Source organism: Antedon mediterranea, chromosome 5 (genome assembly GCF_964355755.1).
Source record: "Antedon mediterranea chromosome 5, ecAntMedi1.1, whole genome shotgun sequence".
Taxonomy (NCBI): Eukaryota; Metazoa; Echinodermata; class Crinoidea; order Comatulida; family Antedonidae; genus Antedon; species Antedon mediterranea.
Window position 1 is genome coordinate 16633579 of NC_092674.1, and position 20345 is coordinate 16653923.

The following is a 20345-nucleotide window of genomic DNA, read 5'->3' on the forward strand; positions in this document are numbered from 1 at the left end:
CGCATTTTGAAATTTCAAACGCGCGTGCGCGCGTAACTTTTTGTGAAACATGCCATTTTTAATCCATAGAAAGTTTCCGCATGATATCACTTAAGTTTTCACAAAGTGTCAATACAAAATGACGATTAGTTTTTATTCTATGATCAATCAATGAAATTCATAAAATCGCGCGTAACTTACGCTGCGCAACTCGAAATTCAAAAAAAAAAGTTTCTTGCACATCTACAGCTACAGGGCAATCTTTTGACAAAGTTATACAATCATATGTGTCCAGAATTAGAGATACGCTGCGAACAAAAATCGTGGAAAGAAAGAAGAACATGGAAAAAAAAAAAGATCCTGACAATAACAAGGGGTTATCCGCCAAGTGCGGATAACCAAAAAGAAAAAAAAATATGATGAAACAGGATGATTACAAGGAGTTATCCGCTACTAAGCGGATAACTAATAAGATAGAACTAGATTTTTTTTTTTCTCAACTTTCTATCATCTAAAAGTCGTAGTTAGTCATGCCTCGGGTCACATTCTATGGTCACCGTACAGGTACAGTAGGCTACTACATTAGTACTTCTATGAATGGATGACTAGCCGGTGACAATAACGCTAGTTGGTCATACCCAGTACCGTTTTGATTTTACGATCATTCGGGAAACCACCTCACGACAAAATATTCACATCAATTCATATCTAAAATGCAATAGCTTCCAGAAACCGTTTTAATCATGATTATCACTTTTTAATCTGACGAACTATAACAGATTGAAATTTACTGTAAAGATGAAAATAAGTGACCCAAGTTATTTACGTTTTTAGACATGATGACGTCATACAAATTAAAATATTTTTAATTCATGCGAAAGATAGTTGATTGACGTAGACAATATTACAATTTCGGGAGAAATGGAATACGTATAAGCGAGATGCGCTTTGTTGAATGTGATGAGCAATAACGAAAGAGTAAAAAATCCTATATTTTACATTCGTGTGGCCATACGATGACGTCATAACATCCGAGTGGTAAAGATTCTGCATGAATTAATATCTACAACCTATCTACTTACATATAAAATTTAAAAAATTGGGGGTCGTGGATGATCCTGAGGAGCTATAATAGATTCAAAATTGGCATTATTTTGACAATATTTATAACTTTTTCAACTAAAACGTGCGCAAATGGTATAAATCAACGTGTTCGTATGACGTCATGTTTTAATTTCAACAGTCGAGCAGCAAAGTGCTCATTTAACCGTTAAAACGCTGTTTTTTAACTGCGCAGGTCACTGAGCATCGCCAAGTTATAGTGACTTCCGGTTCGCTTTTCACTTCGCGGCAAGCATTTTGCATAGGAATACCCTTACAAATCTGCTGCAATTTCCACCATCCGGGTTAAATTATATCTTTCTATATTTGGAAATTGTTACTCCTAATATGGAAGATTATTCCCGCCACAAAATTTTGGTATAAATAGCCCAGGAAAGGACGACAGAGCTTATTGAAGAAAAAAGTGCAGATGGAGGTGTTCGTTGAGGTAGGCTACATGATTTATTTGTTTGGTTTCGTAGGGAATCCGGCACTTTTCTCATCAGCACGGAACCTTTATAAAAACTTAGTGGTTGGTTATTAGGTTATTAATCTATCTTTTCTGAAAGTTTAAGCTTGGTTCAGCTTGTGGGACGGATTCAATATCCGTTCAAAGCTGGGGATATATTCTAAGCAGACTCCATCTTGGATTCGTATGTTTAGTACAGGCCGTGTGGTTGAGTAATTTCAATCCTTCAAAATCACTATGTGCAATCCGTTTTTAAACCAGTTAATATACCAAAATATGTTATTAGTAGCTTTATTATTTTGGATTTGGTGCTAGTTTGGTAAATATTGCAATATAATTGTAGATTATTTGGTTGTAAAAAAATGTACCCAACTTGTAGTATTATCTAGGCCTAGGCTAGGCCTAGCCCATTTGATGGAAACCCAGTGCTATTTGTAGGCGGATAGAGAGGGCCGCAGGCTAGTTTTTAGTGGCATATCGCCGACTTATTATAATCAATATGAAGCCATATTATTATTATGTTTAAAATGTTGAATCTATATCCACTGGATTATGGATATATATCGTCAGATATTTAAAGAAAGGCCTAGGCCTAGACCTTTTTATTTAATTAATTTAGGACTATATTACGGGAAATTCTTTGCCAAAGAAAAGAAAATACGTTGTGGCTGTTGGAGGTTTGTAAATATATGACAATAATGTAGCCTAGCTAGGCTAGGAAGGACTGTAGGTAGGATGAGGTAATTTGGATGGTTGTACATATGATATTTATATATACAGTATTGTGTATAGTAGTGATCATGGCGACAAAATTTAGGATGACTAAAGTTGACATTAAAATTATTTAACTATGAATAGCTCATTATTGGTGTTTTTTTTTTCTTTCAGGTTTCTAAGAATAAACTATCAGACTTGTGATTCATCTTGTGCTGCAAAAACAATCCTATTTTGATATTTGTAAATTGATGTACGTAACAGATGTCTTTAAAAATAAAAAAAAAATAAAAATTTTTATTATCGCGATGATTTAACTCAAATATTGACATATATAACTTGATATTTTAGCCTGAGCAAGATAGTTTGATAGGCATATTTTACTTCGATGTAAATATGATATTACATGTTATACTGTATGTAAAATACTTTTTTGTAAATAAAATTATTTAATGGTGGTTAATTTATTAACTTGTTAATTTTTTATGTTTGTTTTGTTTTAGTTATGATGTTATACTATTAATTATTTAGTTAGTAACCAAAGTGGAGTGGATTCGTGGCAGTTGCAACTTGACTGTAATATGCATATAGATAATAATATTTACTTCTTCTTGGATAAAGTTAAAGCAAAATAAGCAATAATAAAAATTAAATATTTATTTTGCCATAAAGAAAGCAAAAACTAAACATACAGTACTACTATTATTATGTACAGTAATACCATGGACCTATAGGTCCATAGTAATACATACTGTAGTATTGAGCACCAGTAGCAGAGACGTCTGGACAATCGAATATAATCGTTATCAGCTGTCTGGGTACCCAAGGCTAGTGCTAGAAAATGGCGAAAATTCGTGTATTCATTCGCCGTCAGCGAAATGAATCCGGCACTTTTCTCATCAGAAGCAAATCAACAAATCCTTTTATCAGTTTGTTTTGATATATAATCTGGATAATATATATTAAAATGGCCTTGGTTCAAGCATGTTTAACAGGTAAAATCAGATTTTTTCCTACCTAGGCCCCTTAGCACTGCGGTACCATACGCCGTGTGGGGGAACCGATCTCGGCAGTATTTCTTAAGTAGCCTATCTTTCGTAAAATCCTTAGTTGAATTTTATTAATATAAATTTAATTGTATGAATATGCTATTTAAATGTTATTGACATTTTTTTTTGCTGCATTTTGTAATTCCGCACTACTTGCTTTATCGCGATTCCAAGATGGCGGCAATTCAAATTTTGATTTGGTAATAATTCGCGAGGTCAACCACTTTGCTGCCCGACTGTCAAATGATGTCAATCTTTTTTAAAATGACTAGGAAAGGTTGGAAAATCATAATTCAAGAGAAAAAAACATGATTTTCATGCTCCGCGCGGGAATTTTTGACATGCTCAAAATGTCATGATCAGCGTAGAAAGTTGATTAGAAATAAATTTTGCGCATTTTGAAACGTTAAATGCGTGTGCGCGCGTAACTTCTTGTGAAACATGCCATTTTTAATCCATAGAAATTTGCCCTTGATATGACTTAAATTTTCACCAAGTGTCATACAAAATGACTTTTGGTTTATAATCTATGACCAATCATTGAAATTCATAAAATCGCGCGTAACTTGCGCTACGCAACTCTAACTAACGTCATATAACAAAGTTTCCTGCACATCTACAGCTACAGGTCAATATTATGACAAAGTTATACAATCTTATGTTGACAAGGATGAGAGAAATGCATGCAACAAAATTCCGGGAAAGAAAGAACAAAGAAGATGAAAAAAAAAAGATCTTTACAATAACAAGGGTTATCCGCAATACCTTACAGTTGCGGATAACCAAAAAAAAAGAAAAGATCCTGACAATAACAAGGGGTTATCCGCCAAGTGCGGATAACCAATTATTAATATTCTATACTAATAATTATTGAATACGCTGTACATATTTTAAAATAACTTAGAGGGCGCTATTAATTTTAATTAATTAAAGAATAATAGAATATCTCAAAAGTCGATTAGAGTTTCTTCACATTTAATAATTTCTTTTCGTTTGTACGGTAATATTTAGTATACTTACTTTAAGCATAGTTTACTTCAACCTTTTTGAACTTTTTCCATGCTTCTTAAGATGTTTTAAAGAGGTAATAGTAAAGAAAGGACACCAGAGACTTTATCTGTTAAGAAAGCTGAACAATTTTAATGTCGATAAAGTAATTCTTCGGGTAGCTTTAGTATCTAAGGCCAACAGTTTTGCGAATTTGTAAACTTGGCTATAATTTATAGGTCCCAGCTGCTGGACCCAAAATATGTCTGGGAAAAGAGAGTCTATGAGGGCTCACGGTTAAACGATTTTGGATTCTCGCCCTTTGATTGGTTGACGCGAATCAACAGACTGGAAGAATGTTCTCACTTGTGTACCACCGTGAAGTCACGTTGTCTCTAGGGTATTCAGTTGCATGCCTTCAGTACAGGTTGAGGCCACACACAAACAGGCTACAGCACATTAAAGTTCAAAATTGACCATTTTTAAATGCCATTTTTTAATTAGTAGATTTATTTCTTGTTTAGTCTTAGGGTCAAAGAGAGAAACTCACTACAAAGAATTGTTAACTTAAGTTCTAAATTAATAGGTTGTCAACTTCATAGCTTATCTTCTTTCTGTGACAATGACATGCAAACTCTGGAAAAAAGTAGAGCTATTCTAAAAAATGTTAACCATGCGTTGTTCAGTGATTTCGAGCTCATGCCTCATGAGCGTCACTTTCGATGCCCGACATGTAGAACAAACCGGAGAAGAAATTCGTTTTTGGCAGTGGCCATCCGACTCTTAAATTCTTGAACTTTGACTCTTGTAATATAATACTGTGTATTGTGATATTTTGTAAGATCATTTTAATCCAGACCTTTTTATTTGAATTGCCCCGTGTGGGATGATTAAAGAATTTTGAATGGAATTGAATTAGATAAGCGATTTTAAAGGCCCGGCCCGGTTTTGGCCTCACCGCACCTGTTATGGCTGTTGATTACAGCAAAAATTGGTCAGCCCAACTTGCAGTTTAAAAACTGAATGGCAAAAAAACAGTTTTAAAGACATGACAAATTAAAATTGTAATTATAGTAGGTATCCCAATGAAAGCGCACAGAGGGGTATCACTTTTGAAATATTGACGAAATTCGAAAAAGTAGTACGACTTTGATGTTAAATAAATCGTATTCAATCTTAATTAATACTTACAAAATTTATATTGTTTGAAAGTACTTGTTTTAATCTATGTATAAGTGTGTTTATAATTAAAATTAATGAATTAGTTGCCGAGAAAATGCGATTTTAAAACGGTTCTAAAATCCAGTCGAGCCGATTTCCGCGCGTTGAAAACCTCATCGGAAAATCCCCATCAGTTTTCAAAACACGATCGCACGATTACCATTGGAGCTAGCGGATTAATTTTTGTTGTATGTTATCAGGCTTTAAATAAGCTTTAATTTGATACGAAAATCGTCTTCTATAAATAGGTTTTTCGTAACGAAAAGTCAATTTTTGTGACAAAAATCCAATTTTGATTCACCGTTTATGGAAAAATATTATGGATTTTGGTATTAAATTATAGCTAAATCTACATTGAAATCGATAAAACATAGTTTACAAACGTATTGTGCATGGTAATTGTGCGAACTACATTTTAAAATGGTGCATGAGGCGTAAATCCCGTTCAAAATTTTAAAGATCCAACCATTATAATCCGGTGAATATTGTAGTGAGTAAAATATTGTACTCTAAAATACGCGCGTGTTTGTTGTGGCGTTTTCCGTTAAATACATTAATGCACCCTATCAGCGAATGGTACGTTCCATATTTTGAACACGTTGTTTAGTTTTCCTCGCTCGAGTTCGACCGGCTCGACGCGAGATGTGTGACAGCAGCGATGTCGGAGATTGACATGTCTTTTTCCGTCGTAGAATATCTGGTTTTACACATTAATTTAACAACTTAAAATTGATGTAATGTGCGGAAGATTTATTATGCAAGTATACAATGCAAATGCGTTAGGTTAAAATGTACCGAAGACATTTATTAAGCTAATTTACCAACGTTACATTTGACTCTGTATACGGCGGTCGAAAGTCATTAACTGCGACCGAAATACTTTAACGGTCGCGACTACTGATCGCGAGTAAGCCGTGACTTGGCCTAAACTTTAGCTCCGTATTTCAATTTAATAACGTAATAATAGGAAAAGAAAACAATTTTTATAATGTTATATATACTATTCAGGTAAACAATTAATTGTTTTAATTAACATTGATTATTTTAAATGAGTTTATTTTGACCCATATTGTGCGTTTGCCTTAAAAGAGCATATCTTACTTAGCAGCCCGGCTTAGATTTGGTGTCATAATCATACGGGCCTAAAATCTTGTTTTACGTATTCAAAAGTTATATATAATAGTATTTATGATTGAAATTATAAATATAAAGTATATTAAAATATTCTAATAATTATACTTACCGAAAATTAGTGTAAAAGAAAGGAAACAGTACACACCGTTTTTAACATACTTTTTCATTTTTTTTTTTTATAATTTTAAATTTCACCATTAAAAATTTTTGTTTTTTCATATACACATCTAAAATATATTTATTAATGAAATATACACTACATTCTAACAAGTACAAAAAAAATTAAATGAATTAGTACAGTAGTTCAAAAGTTACAGATCATTGAAAAATTGCAGTTTTTTCATATTTTAGGGAATTCCAGCAAAAATGGGTGCTAAATGCTTTCCTACCACTTTGCGGACCAATAATTTAAAAAATAGGTTTCGTTGAGGCTCCAAAAAAAATAGAGTTGTACAACTCTGTGATATCTATAGGTTTAACAAAATTCAAAACTTTTAACTAATTATTGTAAAAGTTATAACCTTTTAAAAATGCTTCCAATTTCAACTGCAAAAAACACCATTTTTAGGCAAAAAATCGTATATTTTTTTACCACTTTAAATAACCATAACTTTAGAACGGGTAATCGGATTTCAATCATTTAAATTGCAAAATGCTAATTACATTAAGTTCTTTATGGTTAACTGAAAGAAAAAGTAAAAAAATTAATTTGAATTTTTTCATTGGGATACCTAATTATAGTCTTATAAAATATTTGGCAATATCAATTTGGTTCATATTTCGGCATTATTAGTTTAGTGTATGCATTTGTTCCTGCTGTAAAGCTTTATTCTGGGGAGGATTGCTATAAAACAGTCTTAAATTCCCTGATTACAGCTGGGTTAATCATATAGATGGTCTTAATAAAGCCACCTGTTAGACCATTGCTATAAAACAGTCTTAGATAAGACAGTGTAAAATAACAAATTGAGGGCGTAATGTAGGTCATGCTTGTTCAAATTACAATCAAACGGTATGTACATTTCTAAGCGAGAAAATCTATTCTAGGCCTATTTAATTATAAGAATAAAATCACCATTATTATTTGATTTTACACTTAAATAATACGTAAAAGCAACAAAAAGAGAGGTTTAAGACTCATTTGAGTAGGCCACTTACAGGTTAGACTACGTCACAAATTATAGCCGGCTAAGTGCTAAGACTGTTTATAGCAATCCGCCCCCGTTTATTCACCAAATGGAATAGTTATTGAATAGAAAATTGTACAAAGAACAGACGTGTGTGAATGTAGCCTAATTCCAATGCAAGACTCCAAAAATTACAAATTAAAAATATGGACTATATATAGGGATAACAATGTAAAATTAAAAGTTAATATTTTTCAAACAAATTATAATACATTGCCTGTTAAGTTAGTATTTTGTATCAATATATAAAGAAAGAATTATGAAAATATGACTTGTAGTTTTCGAAATATAGAGTTTAAAACATCGCCGAAAATGATCGTTTTTAGCAACAAACGGTGTAAACAAATTGCGCCCTCAGTCGACAATTGTATGAACTAGTCATTTTTCGTAAAAATAATTATATAAAATCACGGTATTTTGTATATCAACATTGTAAAATTTAATAAAATATGATATTACTTATTTATTATATATTTGAAGAATTTCAATGCATTATTTTCCCGTGTAATTTGACAGGCCTGACACCATGTGACTTCACGGCACTCGCAAGTAAATTATTCCGCTGTGATTCGAGTCAACCAATCAAGGGGCGAGAATCCAAAATCGTTCAACCATGAGACCTGCGGAGCGGTCGAATGCGGAGGTTTGATTGGCTTGCGATGACATCATACCATAAAATGGCGTTTTTTAGTTGAGCCCCTCGGAATTTTCCAAAAATTATTTTTAAAATGGACAAAACGGATATTTTTCATGGTTGTTACTATGAAATATTTGAATCATAAAGGCCTCATATCGGGATAAAACTGTTTTTTGCACTATAACTATATTATCTTGGTGTAGGAATAAAAAAAACATTTTGAGGTCATAAGAGGCTCAACTACGTACAAAAGGTTGAAAATGGTATGTCATTGAGCCTTTCGAGGGTTTTGTAGTAAACAAAAGCTATACGCGCTAGGCGATAACGATCTTTTAACCACTATTTTCACATTTTTGGTTGAATCAAATGGGAATAAAAAATACTTGATTTTATAGAATAATAGGTAAATAAATATTTACTCAAAGGGGTATTTTCATAATTAATTTATTTTCAGAATAATAACCTAATAAAAAGTGTTTACCAAAGTAAAAATGACATTGCGCGCATAGTAACGCGTGTGCTGTTTAATCGTGGTAATGAAAATGGAGTCCGCTCTCGGTATCCCTACTATATATCTTAAACACATTTCCGAAAAGATTAGCAAATCTTCACTTGTTGTTTGGACATGTCAGAAAACATTCTCCTCATTGTTTGTACATTCATACCCCACACTCCATGTGCACACATGCTGTCAGAATCAAGTTCATTATGAAAATTGAACATTAAAATAAAAGTATTAATTAAATTAGAAAATTGTTTTACTTACTTTATTCTCTGTAAAAAAGCTGGTCTATTCTCAATTTCATCAGGAAGCATGGACAATATATGCTTTAAATTGTGTGCTTGTTGATTTAGCTTATTGAACTCTGGCTCAGGACGCATAATCATGTACTCTACAATAGATATATTGCTAGATGATTAATTGATGAATGAATACGCAAAAAACTTAAATTTAATTAAGTAATTGAATTTACATGTACAAAATATACCACATACTTTATCTATGATCTACAATTACTATCAGACTGACTATTGCAATTTTTCAAATTGTTTAGATTGAAACTACTAGTCATGAATCCTTTGTTATACTGTATGGCTGACCAAAAAAAAAAAAAAAACCCCCAGTTCAACAATACCACACAATATTGTCCTGAACGAAGACTACTTCACTAGGATTTATTATTGATTAGTATGCAGTTAATTTACCGAATTCTATTAATAATACTTTTAAAAGTGTTTGCTGTTTTATTTCATTTAAATTACATCTAGGTGGTATTTATTTGATTATACATATTACCATATTATACCCCAAATAAAGATGCCTCCCCTCCCCCTAAAAACCCCTTTGAACAATAAATGCCCGGGGCGTTTAATCGGATACACATCGCAAGTTACTTCTAGCATTCTGAAAAGAATTGTTGAGCTTGACGTTTCTATCAAAATGTTCTTGGGGACAGCAATAACTAGTACTTGAAATTGAAACAATTTAAAGTATCAGTTATTGCATAACATTACTGTCTAAGGATAAGTTATGTAGAGATATGTTTTTTGTTTGAAACATTAGTAATAGTATTTCTGTTCATCTTTTAACCACATTTTCTATTACAATGAATGTAAATATGTATATTTCGAACAATTTGATACTAAATTTAAGTTTCTACGACCAGTACTTACAGAGATATGAATATGCCATGATATGTGGGTCAAAGGTCATGGCATTTCTGATAATGTTTGACTAAAATGTCCCATTAGATTGAATATGAAAGCATGCCTTCTGAACATTTTGAGACTAAAATTGACTTGCTGCGACGAGTGGTTGCCGAGATACAAGTATCTATTTATATTTGTTCATATAACCCTTGACCCTGACCCTTTGACCTTTTGTAACATTTTTTAAAATGTGCAACAAATAATAAAATTTTAATTTCGAACAATTTAAGACCAAATTCAAGTGTCTACGGTGAGTAGTTACGGAGATACATACATGCCCTGGGGTGTGGGTCAAAGGTCAGAAATGGCATTTCCGGTCATTTTTTACTAAAATTTTCCATTAGACTGAATATAAATGTATACCTTCTGATCAATTTGAGACCAAAATTACCTCGCTGTGACCAGTGGTTGTCGAGATTTAAGGACCTATTGGTGTTTAGTTCGATAACCTTTCACCCTGACCTTTTGACCTTTCGCCACATTTTCAAAATGTGTAACCAAGCCAATAATGATTGTTTGACCATCCTAAACCAATTTCTGAAGTCAAATTCTCTGGACCTCAAAGTGCATACGAAAGTTGATCTAGCTACTAGAGTATAAAGGACAATTTATTATTGAGTTGAAAAACGCACTCTTATCCTTCCATTTTTTGGCTCCTTTTTTCCTTAAATGTAGAAAAATTTATCTCTATTTATGATGATCAAAGCATCAGGTGATTTTGTTTCGATATCATATGTAGCCACAAACATTTCCTGAATGGCACTTTTAGCTAATGTTTTATCAGGCATGTAAACGGTCATTACGATGACGTGTGAGAACTCTCGTGGTATGTAGTATGGCCGAATGTTAGTCACCATGATTTCTGAGTTTGGAGTACATACATGGGATTTTACCGATACGTTATTTGCATGGCAATATCCCTTGCGATTTACCAGTTGCCAGCGAGTATCTATCCATATCTATATAAAAACCACTTAGCTCAGTATGACTATCATTGTGTTGGTCAGTTAGCCAGGTTTCAATGAAATTAAACTTGCATTCCTAAATTCATTTAGGTGCTGCACATTTGATCCGAGCCATTAATTTTCAGCCATTGTTGGCTATCCAGCGATTGTACATTACCGATTATCAGTGACAGGATGTATGGTCTGGATCCTCTCCGTCGAATTTGTTTCTAAGACCTCCTGCTTTGCCTAGTTTGCGGCGTTTGATTTCTTTAAGCCAGTCAATGTACTTCCCAAGGGAGGTATTATTCAGATACGCTTTGTCCAGGTGTGCTTGGTTTTGATCACGTAGTCGTAGTAGCTCACTCCTAAAACTCATGGCCAACATAAAATAACCAATTAACAGATAAACTATCGTTCTCCAAAACATCAGGAAAAAATAAACACAAAACTGCTCAAATAAATACTATAAAGGACAGAAATCACCAACTTTCACAGACGAAAAATGCAATCTGTGTCGCCTCACTGAGCAGCGCCACTCTATTTAGACGTATTTACTGATTGTTGTAAGCTTACTACTAGCAGCTGAGCCTAGGACTGACTGGGTTTAGAAGACCAGTATTTCCCCAATAACATTCAAAATTTTGATTGTACAGTTGACAGACGGTCGAGGAGATTTTACAAAAACTAGAAAGTTGTTGATAGTTGACGTCACATCAATCATGTCGTTGATAATAATCCATAATCCACAATTACCGTGCGGTATTTTCACAAAATAGAATCTGTTTTTATCCTGAGCGGATTTCCACTCAACCGCCTGTCCACTCCATGTTCTGTGTAAATGGGCCCAACACTGCGTAACTCTAGTGATCCAGTGTTTAACACAGTAGGGCCGATCTGAGGTCATCGCTCACATACAGTACGATCATTGAGTGGCTGGTGATAGCTTAGCTGTTCACATGGATTAGGAGAGAGTGTGGGTCGTAAAAGTCAATTATTTTAATTATTATTGTTTGAAAGAAGGTGCTGAATTGTCTTTTAAGAGTAATAAGCATAGTCATTTTAAGATTTGTTCCTGGTTGTAATAAGGAATGTAATGAGTTTACACAATATTACCTGGGAAGCTTTTCTCTTTTTGCGTGACAATGGTCGTCCAAGGTTTGGGCCTGTTTTTTAAGCTATTTCATTGCATTTCCTTTATTGCATCAAGTAAACAATGATGAAATAATTTGGTTACTTCTATCACATCCTAGATTACCAAGAGCAGCTTCATACTTGATCATCGGATGTTATATACCACCAGCGTTTTTCTTACAACAAGCACTTTATTCATTAATAAGACTTGAGGAGGGTGGCTGTTTCGAAAACTGCTGGCCCTGATGGCATTCCACAGAAAATGATCAAGGAATGTGCTTATGTATTTAGCCTACCTGTCACGCATATCATCAACTCGTCACATGCTGAGGGCAAAGTTCCCTCGCAATGGAAAATGGCCAATGTGGTCCCTCTTCCAAAGACACCCCCCCCCTCCCCCCTCCATTGATAAATTAAGGCTCATCTTACTAACATGTACCTTAGCTAAGATTGTTGAAAAAAGGGTGTCGAAAGTTGTTATTAACGACAAATTAAGTCGTTTATTGATCCTCAGCAATATGGCAATCAGAAAGGGGTGTCCACGACCAACTGCCTGATAGATGTGTAAATTTCTTAATTTCTAATATCCTCTCTTGTCACAGATTTTACTAAAGCATTCGATACCATAGATCACAGAATCGCCTTTGATACAGTAGATCATATAATCTAGGTTTATCACCATTTATCTTGCAGTGGGTTGTTGACTTCCTGTCTGATTGCAAACAAAGATGTAATTATAAAAATTGTTTCTCCGATTGGGAGGTTCTAAAAGGAGGCGTGCCCCAAGGGACTATTTTAGCTCCACTAATTTTTCTGTGTGTTATAAACTCTGATCTTAATGATATTGATAATGAACCTAGTGCTCATATTAATGAATTCCATGTTTGAAAATATGTCGATGGCCTGACACTTGGAGAAAGTAAGTCTCGCAAGGATCAGATAAACTATATGATCGGTCAACCAATAATAAACTTGCGCTGAAGTGTCAGGTCATGCAAATTTATTTTGGTCGTAACAATATTCCAAACACAAATTTTCACATTTCTAATTTTTTTTCTACGTGTCGTGTTAAGTGATGACCTTAAATGGTATAGCCACGTTGACCAAATGATATCAAAAAAGCAAATTAAAAAAGGTTTATGCTAAGAAAATTAAGAGAATTTGGTTTGAACCATAGAGAATTAGTAAGTGTTTACTTGGGCTATATTCTTTTAGAATATGCTGCCCCTGTATGGTCTGGTGGGCTTTCTGTAAAAATTCATGTTTCACTTGAAAGGGTGCAGAAACGCAGGACCAACCTGTGCATAAGTTTTGCAAAAAAAGTAAACAAAAATGAATGTTTTAATCACTGGCTACCAAAATCAAAAAATGTTTCATCAATGCAACTTAGAAATAAAAGGAATATGAAATCCCTGTCACAAAAACTGAAAGTACTATGGATGTACGTATCCGAAATAAAAGTAAAATGAATGAATGTTAAACAATCTCAAATATCAAAAAGAGACATGCAAAACAAATTTAGGATTTTGGGTTTTGTTTTTAAAAAAAACCCTGTATATGCGGGTGTTGCTATAGCTAGGTATTCTTCAGAATAGCCACTCCACCACTAGAACTTAGAAGGTTACAAATTTTAAATATGTACATACCTTCACTATCATAAGCTGCTAAGCGTAGAAGGCATTCAGCTAATTTCACATCTGCAGACTTTGCCTTAAGTATGCCATTGACAAGATCCTGTGTAAAGCCTGGATGTTTTTTCTCAACTTTGTTTAATGCTGCTCTCAATGTTTGGGCTGCAGCAAGATCTGTTTTTTGTAACTATGTTTGATATTAAATATTGTAAGTCTTTCTTATATTAATATTGTGAAATTTATTTATTTTACAAATCCAATATGAATTTGAATAAATTAATTGAAATATCAAATTTCTAAACAACACTTAATAAGGTCAAGCATTTTTGCAAAAAGCAGCATTATCATCTGGCAGTCTAACTGGCATTACATGGAGCATTTATGTTGAAAGCATTATCAAATGCTGATGGTAGCAAAACATGAACAATTGAAAAAAGACTTTCAAAACTGGCTTGATGGCACCTACCCTGACAATTTAGCCTAATTTAGCCTATGTTGATGGATTGGGGTGAGAGAAAGTGCTGAAATGGGCAGCGCGTATGAGTTGTGGAAAATCATTGTTGGTGAGGTATTATACAAAATGTACCAGTACTACTATGTAAAACATTGCAGCGCTATATAAAAAGCTACATAGCACATGAATTCACTCATCTTTCTTAATTACAATCAATTTCCATATTCCAGACAACCATGTTATGTTTGGTTTAAATTTACATTAGGGAAGAACAGAATTACTATAACATTTCTCTACATTTCTGAAAAGAGGAGTTAAAAAGAAAATTATTATTACTCACCTCATCTAAAACTGGAAATATTACAACATGCAATGGAAGCGAGACAACTGATGATCCATCATCATCTTCCATTATCATTCTGTAGTGAAGTGGTTTCAGGGAAAACTTTAAAAATAAATATATAATATAAAGTTTTTTTGCTTATTTACTTTAAAAGTGGCGGATATCTGGATAGGCCTAGACTAGTAGGGACTATTCAACGAGGAAACAGACAACCGGGCCCATTGTAAGGTGATCAGGCCAAATAATATTATTATTATCATCAGGTCATAAATGCAGTAATCTTTTCCTGTTCGCATTTTCTAGCGTACGTGCACGTGGCGTTGTGGTGCGGATAACCAACTCGTCAAAGTGACGAGTTCAAATCTAGTTTTAGTTAAGATCATGGGACTGCAGACTCTTGTAGTTAGAGTAATCTTTATTTACTTTAGCAGTCTCTGACCAATTAACTGTATATTTTTCATTTGGTTTGTTGGTCAAATAAATGTAAATGAAATAGGCCTAGGGTTTGTTTGATCAGGATGATGAGACGAGAATACACATTGTGTCGTCTCGCTTGTCAAGCATGCAGCAGCAACGAGAGAGAAAGATGGGAGGAGACATATAACGTAACATGATAACATGACCTTAACAACTAACCACCAAACTGCTGAAAAAAAATATACAGCGCTTTTTTGATATTTTCAAAAAATTGTTGAATTTGTTTGTTTGTACATACTAATATTAATATACTGAAGTAAATAACAGAAAGAAAAGCCCTTGAGTACACCTCCACTCAGTCAGAAAGCTATGTTGGTAACGCATCACTGATTTCATTAATTGTGAGGTTGCGCTTTGTGGAAAATGGAGGAATTTTTCCAATTTTAGTACACTTAAAAAATGGTATAATTTTAATATTAGATACAATTAGTAAACAATAAACGTATTTCAATACAAGCATAAATAAAAACTGCGATCTAAATTCCACAGTTTTTTTTGCGTTTTGAGAAATATCATTATTTTATGTATGAAATTATGTTTTTTTTTAATGAAAATCATTCAATTTCATATTTTCGAGATAAGAGGCGGATTGCTATAAAACAGTCATAACACTTTGACTGCCAGAGGTTTTTCCAATTAGAAACTGCAACCGCCAGCGTTTTTAGCCCAATTCGATGTTTTTATTAAAGCTGATTGAAACTATGTATGTGATCTGATTTATATGTAATTTAGACTAAAATAATCATAAAGATTTTAGCTTTACAATGGTACCAAGAACGATTTTCAAATCGCAATATGTAAATCGTAATAGTAAAATAAAAGTAACCCACTTTTTTAGTTTTTCGTAGTTTCGCGCAAGAAAGTTGAGATATTCGCGATTTTGTGCAAGACATCACAATATGAAAATATCACTCGGTGAGATCAACAAACAATGAAAAAGTTACTTACACGGCACCGATAGGCCTATAAAAACAAGTTATCACTATCGAAAAATGTATTACCTTTTATAAATCATAAATCTTACATCAATGTTTCGCCAAAATCCACATAGTAAAGACACCAGGCCTAATTAACCAGGCCTAAAGTTTGTCCGGAACCGTTTTACGACTAGGCCTAGCTTAGCCATTTTCATGGTTTTTAAATTCGCGAAAGAATTTGCAATTTTGGGGAAAAAAATCGGCGACCTTTCACAAATTTTGCAAAAGCAAATTTGACCTTAGCGTTAGCGTAGATATCCATACCATTCCTAAACAAGTTTGTTGCGTGAAACTCGGTCACTTACAGTGAAACACCAAAACAATTAGGGTATACATACAATAATAAAATTAAATTAAAGACTTCATATGAAAATGACTCCATTAATTTTTATTCAGATAACAAATAACATACCAATCCACAAAAACCTTTGTAATGCTTCGGCGGCATAGCTAGCGCGCGACCGATACACAATGCGCCAAGCTATCGCTCTACGCGCTACTGTGATGCGCGGTGTATGTTATTTCGACAGGTACTATTTTGACAGTCATTCGTAACCAGATTAGTTACTTTCAAATAGTAAAATATTGACAGTCCAGACCGAATATATTGTCCATATTTATAGTATACCAATAATTAACCTATCTACCGGATTTCGTAAAAAAAACGCGAAACACGAAGATCCTTGTGTTTGGCAGTCAAGCGTTGTGTTTCCAAACACGAAGATCTTCGTGTTTGGCAGTCAAAGTGTTAACTGATGGTCTTAACTCCCCAAAAAGCTGGCTTTTACTTACTTGTTTACTTGTTTCCCGTACACTTTCGTCTACGGGATCGAGGCGAAGCACTCAGTGCTTAAAAGCCCCTCTTAGCAATAAAATCATATTCTATATAGGGTGAAAACTTCAGCGGGTGGTTAGACCATGCGACGTTAAGTTTTGCTTTGAACAAGTTCACCGTAGCACATGAAACTACATCCGCAGGCAGAGCATTCCATAAGAGAATAACTCTCCTGGAGAACGTGTCCCTCCTAATATTAAGACGAGAGCTTTTAAACTTGAGTTTATATGGGTGTCCACGGGTCCGAGATTCTAGATCAAATTCAAAAAATGTGTTGATCGAAATACGATCGAAACTTTTAACAATCCTAAAGACTTGGATAATATCCGCTCTCTGCCTTCGATATCTCATGGTAGGAAGACCAAGAATTCTCAAACGTTGTTCATAAGGAATATTACGGTACCTAGGAATCAATCTTGTTGCTCTTTGCTGGACCTTCTCTATTTCGTCCTGATCTCGTTTTCTAATAGGATTATAAACAGTGTTACAATATTCAAGCGTTGGCCTTACAATAGACTTATACAGCTTCAAAAATCCATCTTTATTCAAGAATTTAAAAGATCTATAAATCATTCCTAGTTTCTTATTAGCTCTTTTACAAATATCCGCTACATGCAAATTAAAGATTAAACTAGGATCAAAGGTAACACCTAGATCTTTCTCCTGCTTTACCTGCTTTATCAGATAGATGGTCTGGATCTGGATGAATACTGACGAAGGACCACATGGGTATAAGCCCCAGGGGTCTTACTAAGTCTAAAGCCACTCCTGTTAGACCATTGCTATAAAGCGGTCTTTAGACCGCGTACAGTAACAAATTAATAGAGGGCGTACTTTCCTAAGCGCTAAGACTGTTTATAGCAGTCCGCCCCCGTTAATATCTTTCACCAAATGGAATAGTGAATTGAAGACCGTTTATAGGCCTATAGACCGCTTGTATACAAATAATAGCGCGACCAAAATAAAACGCGACTGATATCAATCAAACGTAACTAATATAATAAAAAGCGTATCTAGGCTAGCGCTCCATACAAAATACCGGATGTTGATTTTATCGCAACCGATTTCAAGCGCGACCGATTTCATCTGACACCCTAACGAGGCTAGCCGGCTAGGCCTAGGCCTAGCCTAGGCCTAGACGGATCCCGCCTAGACTACCGAGTATTTTTGTTTGTAGGCCTAGGCCTACCTAGGCTAGGCCTACTAGCCTATAGGTCTAGCCTAATTAATAAGCTCAAAAAGTATCTAAAAAATATTTTCATGTTGACATTATTCTCTTTTATGAATAAGGTAGGCCTAGATTACTTACTTCCAACAAAATACGAATCGCCAGGCTCTATGCGCAAGTAAAAAACGATCGAAATTTCATTGAATTGATTGATATTCGGAGTCGATCCACGTCCGTACGGAAAAAAAATCGCAACCCGGAAATAGTATAATTAAAGAATATACAGTAATCGTCAGAGAAGAATGAGCAATCCGCGATTTTTGGATTGGAAATTTGTATCACTTTTAAAAGAGCATGGGTGCCCGCCCTCACACGGGCGGATGTATACAGACTAAAGAAGATACCGTATTATGTCACATTAAATACCTATGAAAATGTTATAATCCAAAAAATAGACAAATTTTATGGAAAAACGATCATCTTTATTGATTGATGACTCAATCCCATAATTAATCGTTGTGTTCTTTTAAAGTTTAATCTGTACATAGTTCCTTGATTTCTTTTTGATTTATTTTGATTTATTTTTTACTACTTTTGATTTACTTTTGTTGTATACTCAGTTCGTAGTTTTTTTGGACGCACCGTTTGACACGTGTGCCACCGATATAAAGGTGTCGTTTTCAAAAAAAGATTATTATTTACTGTTACTATTTACAGTAATAATAACTAGTTATAGCCTAGTTATAGTAATAGTAAATAATAATCTTTATTGGAAAACGACACCTTTATATTGCTATTGCTATTATTCTTATTAGTATTGTTGGGGTGTCTAGAAAACTAAGATCTAGAAAACTAAGACCTAAGATATCTTAGTTTTCTAGATCTAGAAAACTAAGATATCTTAGGTCTTAGTTTTCTAGATCCGATGATGGTTGTCTGGAAAACTAAGATCTAGAAAACAAAGACCTAAATCTTAGTTTTCTAGATCTAGAAAACTAATAATTTTTTGTAATGGTGGGTTGTACCATTATATCAAGGGTAATGTATGTTTAGTGACTTTTCACGCTGCTGCTTTAGCCAGGTACGTCCCAAGAGGACTACTCATACAGAAGCTAAATCAAGCAGCATTTATAGTTCTAGAGACCGACGTTTTTGGTACTTTGTAAACTGGGACGGGTTATGCTAAAATTACAAGCCCCAAAGCACGTCTGGGAGAAGAGAGTCTATGAAAAAAATTGCTGATAATACAGTATTATAGAATGCATGTAGACAGTAATCTGTAAAATCTTGTCCAATAAATAATGACTTTGTTTTTGCTGTCAACATAGGCCAGTATTATAATAATTCACTGTCAAATAATCAAAATATTATTTCTGGTATTTACAATGAGTCCTATTTGACTGTCAATCTATATATTAATACTGTAATTCGCTGTCAGATAATCATTGAATTATTACCAAAACAGTCCATATACAGTAATAGTAAAATGTTTGGTTATAATAAATAGGATACAATTTGTTCGGACACGTCACTTGAAGCATCTAGGTTTGATGAAGTGACCCCCAGACTTGACCTTAGCAATAAAATAAACTAAAGTGACAGAAATTGAATCTGTTTAGTATAATAAAGTAATATTATTTAGACATCATTTTTATTTAAATTATTTAATAAGCAGATTCAGTATTTTTTATTTTTCAATTTCAACTGCACAATTATGACATATCGAAGTATGAATTCTTGTTGTATTTTACTTCAAATACAAAAGTTATTCACTTCTGTAACAAAAAATTAATATTTATTCATGTATAAAAACAGAAAAGAAACGTTTAATTATAACCCAAAAACCATTGTCTGACAGACAATTTAAGTATTTTTTGCTTTAAATTACATTTTTTCAGGTAAATAATTGTTTGGTTATTAATGTGAATAACTATTAGGCCTATGTGAAAATAAAATGACACATTCAAAAACAAATTTGAAATAAAAAATATTTTTCAGAGGACAATATAATACGGTATATTGTCTTTTAAAACTGTACCGCCGAATGCTGAAAAAGCCGAACGTAATACTAAAAGAGCCGAATAGAATTAAAGTTTGCTGCCGGAGGCAGCGATGGCGTTCCATAGCAAAAAGATACTTGGTGTTATCCGCAGGAACTTTAATTCATGCATGGAGGTATTTTATACCTCCATGA

General features: G+C 33.8%; 1 protein-coding gene across 1 annotated transcript in view; it reads right to left on the minus strand.

The window, feature by feature from the left end:
- Nucleotides 1-18383, minus strand: part of LOC140049565 (programmed cell death protein 10-like) — a 35515-nt gene extending 17132 nt beyond the window's left edge. Inside the window, exons 1-4 of the mRNA XM_072094470.1 lie at nt 18293-18383; nt 14692-14796; nt 13913-14084; nt 9245-9371 (exon numbers count right to left, since the gene is read on the minus strand). Coding sequence (XP_071950571.1) covers nt 9245-9371; nt 13913-14084; nt 14692-14769 — 377 coding nt within the window. The 5' untranslated portion in view covers nt 14770-14796; nt 18293-18383. The remainder of the gene's footprint in view (nt 1-9244; nt 9372-13912; nt 14085-14691; nt 14797-18292) is intronic.
- Nucleotides 18384-20345: the final 1962 nt, after the last annotated feature.